The following is an 8,779-nucleotide window of genomic DNA, read 5'->3' on the forward strand; positions in this document are numbered from 1 at the left end:
ATTCAGGATAATTTCAGTATTTTTGAGTAGTTATTCAAAAATAACTAGCAATATAATAACTACTCAAATAAAATACTGAAAATATCCTGAATGTGACTCTTCAATTCTACGCCGTGATGCAGCAGGGGGCATATCACAGTAGGACACTCTCTTCTATTATTATCTACTCTTGATAATATGAGAGGCTGCACTTGATTATGAAATTACGCTAATATGTTGTTATTAACTTTTAATGTCATCCACTAGAAACAAATACAGTTAATGGGCTCCTGAGCTGAGCTGATTGCGTGTTACTAAAAGTGAAAATGCATCAAAGGAAAAATAGCTACCGTATAACATGTCATGTAATGATAAACCAATGTAGGCTAGCATCAGACTCAGTATCAGGGCATAGTGAATCAAACAAGCCATGGTTTATTGTAGGTAGCGTTTACAGTTATTCTAAAATGAAGACAATCATTGAGGAGGTAGCAACAGTTGGTGTCAGCGGCATTGTGGCCTAACTCAGAATGAGGAACAAATTCATGCCAACCCCAGCCACGGCCAATTTCTCCTTCAGCAACTTTATCCTTGCAAGAGTTAGGTACTGAATCATTGAATTTCAGAGTATATACTTTGTGATTGCTATCCTCCAGTTGGTTCAATAATTCAATAGTGACAACTCCTTTAAATGGCCACTCTAAATCATTATCATTTTCTCCATGTGCAAAATGAATGTAACCAGACACATGAGTACCTTTAGCATCACAATCACCATTAGCAATAACACCTAATTTCACCCTATAACCTCTCGGTGAGGCGTAGAAAGGAGAACTATACCACTTTTCATTCTTTAACTTCTTGTTGTTAAAATCACTGAGCTTAACAACTTTGGAATTTGAAGGCAATCGATTTTGCAATACATTGACTGCTAGTTGAAGATGTTTCTTTACAAATGATTCATTATGCTCCTCCTGTACCTCTCGCTTCATCCTCTTAGAACAACCAACACTGCTGTACTCACATTTGACTATAGACTTAGGACAAGTCGTTTTGTGAGCTGATAACTGATTACGAGGAGAAACTACATCACATTCATCATTAGTGCATGTAATGGGAAAGAGAGGACACACGTCTAAGTGAGCATTGGTAGATATTATGTTATGAACACCAGTCTCTTCACAATGTGTACAAGTAGCAGTACGCTTAGGACATTCCTTGGATACATGTGTCTCCATTTCCATTCTTTGCATATTCTCTCCACAGCCATTACTGCACTCAATACTCTGGTAAGGACATTCAGTAATATGAGTCTCTATGCCCTTAATGATTCCTTTCCATTGGCACTCATCATTAGGACAATAGACTCCTAGATCCTTTATCTCTCGATCAATCCTTCCCGGCATCAGGAAAATACCTACCATCAAGAGGCTTGCGACAGCTAGGACAGCTAAATGACGATCCAGATTTCTGTTTGTGCCTCGGCTTGTGCTTTAGCCTGTTTAGCAGACAGCTGCTACAATATATATTTGAGCAACAGGTAACCTGCTGTGGATCACGAGCTACAAATGTACATATAGCACATTTATACTTCTCAGGAAGATCAGCATCAACAAACTTGTAACTGTAACCACCATATTTATCATAATTTGCAGCCATATTTCAAGCTAAATTTTGACATCAAAAAGTGACACGACTAGTAAGTCTAAGCTTCTAAAAATAAATTTTGAATGGTTAAAGTGTGGATATGTTCCTCACCTGATTTCTTTTATTATTCTTGCTCAGATTCTAAATTTGCCAGTTTGAGCCTTCTTGCCACTTGCCAGCCTGTAGACTGCAGCTGGATTGGATGGCCAGCCGCCAGCCAATGGTAGGCATGGGTGTGCCTTGACAGGCGGGGTTTTAAAATGGCGTCAAATAGAAAACAAAGTAATAATAATAATAAATAATAACTTTACCAAGACAAAGTCAACAAATAAAAGGAAAAAAAATAGAAAAGATGTCTCTGAAGGACTCAGTGACCGAGTCAAAGCAGGGATATAATATACTAACGTAACCATGCTTTTTTATTATATCATGTCCAGAAATTGGAATGGAACTTCCGGTCGTTAAAATTTAATGATATTCATTGAAATAATTAAATATTACCATGGTAACGAGTAATAGTGAAGAAGAAATGGAGATGTAAGGTCTCTGTTTGAAGCAATATAACTTCTATATAATGTGAAGCTGGGACTTTATTGGACTATGACAGCTTTCTACAAGTCTTGTGGACCAAGCAGGAGGAGTTATTTTTTTTAATTTGTTTGTTTAGACGGCAAGCGTGGAACTGCTACATCGGACTACATAGTGGCAGTTGTATTCTTGCTTTAAAAGAATCTCCGTGGTATTCTTTGTTTGGAGAAGATGTTAGACACTTACTTGGTCAGTGTAGTATTCTCTAAAACACTCAAATACTTGTAGCCAATGTGGATGGTGGTGGAAGGCCTGGCATGTACTGGACTGAGCTAGGCCGCTTGGGCTACCAGCTTCACTGTTATCTTCAGGCCAAGAAAGTCTTACTTTTAAGTATAACAGGCTGTTATCATTGGCTATAGAGCTTATGAAGCAAGTAGCAAGAGTTTTGAAGAGGAGAAAGCCTCAGAAAGGCACTTATGTTGACACGGAAGCCATTACAAATTAATGGCGTCATTGCAATTTTACCCTTGACTACCCTATATAAACTTGACGAATGTTCCAGGCAAAGTTTAAGTTATCCTTTCTTTTTTTGTACCATTGGGTTGTAAAAATGTTGTGCTATCACAAATTATGCTCACATTTTGTCAAAACTTTATTTTTTTTTTGTTATAACTATACAAAAAATTGAAATTTATTGAGTGAAATTTTACATATAAAATGAATGGGAAAATGGCGACGTCTGAATCTGACTACCCCTCAATCAAACAGGAAATGTTCCACACAAAGTTTCTCCAATCTAGATGAAACTCAGCAAGAACACCAGTATAATGTTTAGGAACAGCCACATATGCTCACATTTTGATAGTTTGTCTTGTAAGGAGAGATATAGGATAAGCCCATTGCTGCCCTGTATAAATGAATTTAATAATATACGGAGAAAATTGCTTTGTATACTAATCCGTGTCCACTCATTTCTGGACATGTTAGCCTAGGCTATGATATAATCCCTGGTCGAAGAGCCTAAAGAACAGTAAAAACTAATTAAGTTACACTACATTAAAAATTTAAAACTGTATATTAAAATGATGAAAAATTAGGAGTTTTGGGGAGTGGGAACATTTATTGCATGGACATAATAAGTGATAGGTGCATGAGTGATCGACATTAAAAGAGGCTAAGAAAATGGTTCCATAAAAACTTTTTAACTTTCATCAGTACAGTATAGCTACAAGGAATGACAAATACTCTGTTCTATAAGGGAATGAAGAGATACATAAAGCAGAATCTTCACTAATATCTCCTGAGTGCCAGATTTACTTCACCGTTCTTGGTGGAGCTTTCCTGTTCAGCTGCCTATGTGTACTGCCCTAGCTAATGGCACAGTATATGTGTAAGATAGTTGACCAAATTATTACAAAGAATCCAAATAGAGAAGAGATCCAAATCACACAAAACCATAAAAATAACAAAACATGTGTTCCAAATCCTTCACACTGAGCATGCACACTCACCCACGCACACATACACACATAATAATAAAGTAATACACAAATGTAATAATCACTGAGAGTTAATGTATATAAGTCATTACATATGTTCCTCAGAAAGAGGAGGATAAAGTATACAACCATAAATACAGTACCTGTCATCTCTTTCCCGGATCAAGAAGCACCTTTTGCAGGAGCTGCAATAAAGAATGGAGAACCGCTTATCATCAGAAACTCTATTATTAACAAGTGGCGTGCCAGGAAGCTTTGGTCCCCTCAATACTTGCGTTCTAAGCTAGAGAGACTTGATGGAGTATACGAAAACAACAACCCTTGGTTTGGACCGTATTACGACACCAGGAAACCACTCCTCCCTTACGTTAAGCGTCTCAATCCCTACAAAACAAATGTCTCTCTCTCCGGTCAAGAGTTTTTTAGAAGACTTGAGAATCCTTCGCCAGGTGGATATCACTACCTCACTAGTGACATTGATCAATTGGGTGAGTGGGCGTTTGGTGATGTAGAACCAATCGACGAGTTATTTTCACCTAATCTGTCTCGATCCTCAATCAACGTATGGATTGAACAGCCTAATGTCATTGCTCACACACACTATGATGGGTATCATAATTTCTATGCACAGCTCCACAGGACAAAGAAATTCACTTTACTCCGCCCGACACAATGGCCTGCATGGCTTGTATCTTAGGGCCTTTCTTTCATCCAAGCCATGCTCAAGCTCAGGTCGATCTCTGCTTATGGTGGAGCAGACAGCTCATACAATATATATGTGAGCAACAGATAACCTGTTGTCGATCACGAGCTACAAACGTACATATAGCACAGTTATACTTCTTCGGAAGATCATGAACAACAAATGAGTAATTGTACCCACCACATCAATTAGGAGTTGCCATTTTCACGAAATTAAAAACAGTATACTTTCAGTCTCGACTCTAAACACTTTCCTCACCTCTTTATTCTTGCCAGTAGTTAATGGGCCTGCCTCTAATAAAGATGATATCCTCTGGAGACATAGAGCTATGCTGGAGACCATATGGTTGCACGTGCAAATAAGAGCGTGGCATAATTATGGGAAGGGCTTGTTATTATTACACTAAAAAACAAATGCCGTATACGCCATATATTTTGTGGGTATAAAATTTCATGATTCTGCTGCATTTTTGTATTTGCAAATAAAAATTTCCCGATTTAAATGTAATTACCACACCTACTATACAATCAGCATTCTATTTTGTGGATTTTAATTTCGCGAATTTTTCCAAAATGCGAAAATCGTGAAATTTAATCCCCACAAAATATATGGCATATATGGTACAGTTGGAGCTAATGTTCTGATTGCATGTTTCTAAAAATGAAAATGCAGCAATGAAAAAAATGTCACATAATATTAAATAAAAATCCAATGTAGGCTAGCATCAGTATCAGCCTATCAGGGCATAGTAAATCAAACAAGCCATGGTTTATTGTAGGTAGCGTTCACAGTTATTCTAAAATGAAGACAATCATTGAGGAGGTAGCAACAGTTGGTGTCAGCATTGTGGCCTAACTCAGAATGAGGAACAAAGTTAGGACGACCCCAGCCATGACCATTTCTTCCTTCTACAACTCTATTCTTACAACGGTCTGGTGTTGACTCATTGAATTTCATAGTACATACCTTGTGATTGTTATCCTCCAGTTGGTTCAATAGCTCAATAGTGACTTCTCCTTGAAATGGCCACTCTAAATTATCATCATATTCTCCTTTTACAAGATAAATGAAGCAAGACACACTAGTACCTTCAGCATTACCATCACCATTAGCATGAACATCCAATTTCATCCTATAGCCTCTTGGTGACGTGTAGAAAGAACTGTACCACCTTTCATCTTTTGATTTCTTATTGCTAAAATCACTGAGCTTGAAAACCTTGGAATTTGAAGGCAATCGATTATGCAATGCATTGACTGCTAGTTGAAGATGTTCCTTTACAAATGATTCATTGTGCTCCTCTTGTACTTCTAGTTTCATCCTCTTAGAACAGCCAACACTGGCTGTACTCACATGTGACAATAGACTTAGGACAAGTCCTTTTGTGTACTGATAACTTATTACGAGGAGAAATTACATCACATTCATCATTAGTGCATTTAATCGGAAAGAAAGGACACACGTCTAAGTGAGCATTGGTAGATATTATTTCATGAACACCAGTCTCTTCACAATGTGTACAAGTAACAATACGCTTAAGACATTCCTCGGATACATGTGTCTCCATTTTCATTCTTTGCAGGTTCTCTCCACAGCCATTAGTGCACTCAATACTCTGGTATGGACATTCAGTAATATGAGTCTCTATGTCCTTAATGATTCCTTTCCATTGGCACTCATCATTAGGACAATAGATTCTTAGCTCCTTTATCTCTCGCTGAATCCTTCCATCAGGAAAATACCTGCCATCAAGAGGCTCACGACAGCTAGGGCAGTTAAATAATGATCCAGATTTCTGTTTGTGCTTTAGCAGACAGCTGCTACAATATATATGTGAGCAACAGATAACCTGCTGTGGATCACGGGCTACAAACGTACATATAGCACAGTTATACTTCTCAGGAAGATCAGCATCAACAAACTTGTAACTGTAACCACCATATTCATTACCAGCCATATTTTCACATCAAATTAGAATAAGGCTAGGCCTAATATACATACTTCTAAAAAAATGTCAGTATTTTAAATGGTGTGGATGCATTTTCCTCACCTAATTTCTTATTTCTTGATTATATTCTTGACTTATTCCTCCCTTTAGCCCCTTGCTCTATGGTTTATACTAGTCTACTATGAGTAGCTGGTCCAGTGATCCCTGTCTGTCTAGTGTCGTAATTGATTGTAGGCGGGGGATTGGGAGGGTCTATACTGTGGTATATAAATGGCGTCTACTAGGAAACGAAATAAATCGACAAGGAAGGACAAATCCTCTGTTTTAAAAGGGAGGGAAGAGATACATGAAGCAGAATCTTCACTAATATCTCCCGAGTGCCAGATTTACTTAACTTTTGGAGGAGCTTTCCTGTTCAGTTGCCTGTGTACTGCCCTGATATGGTATGTGTTCCTTAGAGAGAGGGGATAGAGTATACAACCATACATACAGTACCTGTCATCTCTCTCCCGGATCAAGAAGCACCTTTTGCAGGAGCTGCAATAAAGAACGGAGAACCACTTATCATCAGAAACTCTATTATTAACAAGTCGCATGCCAGGAAGCTTTGGTCCCCTCAATACTTGCGTTCTAAGCTAGAGAGACTTGATGGAGTATATGAGAACAACAACCCTTGGTTTGGACCGTATTACAATACCAGGAAACCATTCCTCCTTTACGCTAAGTGTCTCAATCCCTACAAAACGAATGTCTCTCTCTCCGGTCAAGAGTTTTTTAAAAGACTTGAGAATCCTTTGCCAGGTTGATATCACTACCTCACTAGTGAGATTGATTTATTAGGTGAGTGGGCGTTTGGTGATGTAGAACCAATCGACGAGTTATTATCACCTAATCTGTCTTGATCCTCAATCAACGTATGGATTGGACAGCCTAATGTCATTGCTCACACGCACTATGATGGGTATCACAATTTCTATGCACAGCAAAGAAATTCATTTTACTCCGCCTGACACAATGGCCTGGCTTGCTTCCCTTCATCCAAGCCATGCTCAAGCTCAGGTCAATTTCTGCTTATGGTGGAGCAGATCACAGCTCATACAATATATATGTGAGCAACAGGTGACCTGCTGTGGATCACGAGCTACAAACGTGCATATTATAGCAGACATGGGGTCAATTACATTAAAATGTAATCTATTACAATTACTAGTACCAGAAAATTTTTGATATTACTATTACCATTACATTACTTGACTAAACTAAAGTAATTATATTATATTACTATTACTATTACTTTATTATTGTAATTGGATTATATAATTATTACTTTTACGTGAAGGTACATGTACATAAATAAAAGCTTTTGATATAAAAACGTGCCCTCTACACATGACCAAGTAACTTTAAAAGAATCAGGTGTGTCACAAAAAGTTCCTCCTGACAGTGGCACTGACAAATTGATGCTTAATGATTTCTATGAACTGTCAAGTGCAGCATGCATGTAATCAACACATATTACATTGTAATTTCAATTACAGTTACTACTACTGAGAATCTATTTCATATTACTATTACTATTACAATGGATTTTGTTTTTTTTCAATTACTATTATTATTACTATTACACCAATAATTGTAATCATACTCTTACATATTACCCCATGTCTAACATATAGTACAGTTATACTTCTCATGCAAAGGTCATCATCAAGTAATGAGTAATTGTATACCCACCACATCTATTAGGAGCTACCATTTTCACGAAATGAAAAACAGTTGAAGTGTGGATAATTTCAGTCTCGACCCCTAAACACTTTCCTCACCTCTCTTGCCAGTACCTCTTCAAGTATAAAGATGATACCCTCTGGAGACATAGATCTGTGCTGGAGACCATATGGTTGCATGTGGAAATAAAGGTGTGGCATAATTATGGGAAGGGCTTGTTATTATTCACTAAAAAGCAAATACCGTTGGAGCTAATGCTCTGATTGCATGTTTCTAAAAATGAAAGTGCATCAACAAAAAATAACACACGTAATATTAAATAATAAATCCAATGTAGGCTAGAATTAGCACATGATGACAGCTTTAGAACAAAGTGAATCAAAGAAGCCATTGATGACAGCTTTAGAACAAAGTGAATCAAAGAAGCCATGGTTTATTGTAGGTAGCGTTCACAGTTATTCTAAAATGAAGACAATCATTGAGGAGGTAGCAACAGTTGGTGTCAGTAATGTGGCCTAACTCAGAATGAGAAACAAATCTATGAAAACCCCAACCACAACCATTTCCTTGTTCTACAACTCTATTCTTAGAATTATCTGGTGTTGACTCGTTGAACTTTAGAATATATGCTTTGTGATTGTTATCCTCCAGTTGGTTCAATAGTTCAATAGTGACTTCTCCTTGAAATGGCCACTCTAAATAATCATCATTTTCTCCACGTACAAGATGAATGTAGCAAGACACATG

General features: G+C 37.5%; 3 protein-coding genes across 3 annotated transcripts; all 3 read right to left on the reverse strand.

The window, feature by feature from the left end:
* Nucleotides 1-398: 398 nt before the first annotated feature.
* Nucleotides 399-1,385, reverse strand: LOC105312677 (TNF receptor-associated factor 4-like). Its single transcript, XM_011405515.1, has one exon. The coding sequence runs from the start codon at nucleotides 1,383-1,385 to the stop codon at nucleotides 399-401; it is 987 nt and encodes a 328-aa protein (XP_011403817.1).
* Nucleotides 1,386-5,112: 3,727 nt separating this feature from the next.
* LOC105312678 (TNF receptor-associated factor 5-like) lies at nucleotides 5,113-5,679 on the reverse strand. Its single transcript, XM_011405516.1, has one exon. The coding sequence runs from the start codon at nucleotides 5,677-5,679 to the stop codon at nucleotides 5,113-5,115; it is 567 nt and encodes a 188-aa protein (XP_011403818.1).
* A 4-nt stretch (nucleotides 5,680-5,683) lies between these two features.
* On the reverse strand, nucleotides 5,684-6,316 carry LOC105312679 (TNF receptor-associated factor 2-like). The gene has a single exon (XM_011405517.1). It carries the CDS (start codon nucleotides 6,314-6,316, stop codon nucleotides 5,684-5,686), a length of 633 nt encoding a protein of 210 aa, XP_011403819.1.
* Between the last annotated feature and the right edge of the window lie 2,463 nt (nucleotides 6,317-8,779).

The sequence above is a fragment of the Amphimedon queenslandica genome, unplaced genomic scaffold (genome assembly GCF_000090795.2).
Source record: "Amphimedon queenslandica unplaced genomic scaffold, v1.1 AMPQUscaffold_13420, whole genome shotgun sequence".
In the NCBI taxonomy this organism is placed as follows: domain Eukaryota; kingdom Metazoa; phylum Porifera; class Demospongiae; order Haplosclerida; family Niphatidae; genus Amphimedon; species Amphimedon queenslandica.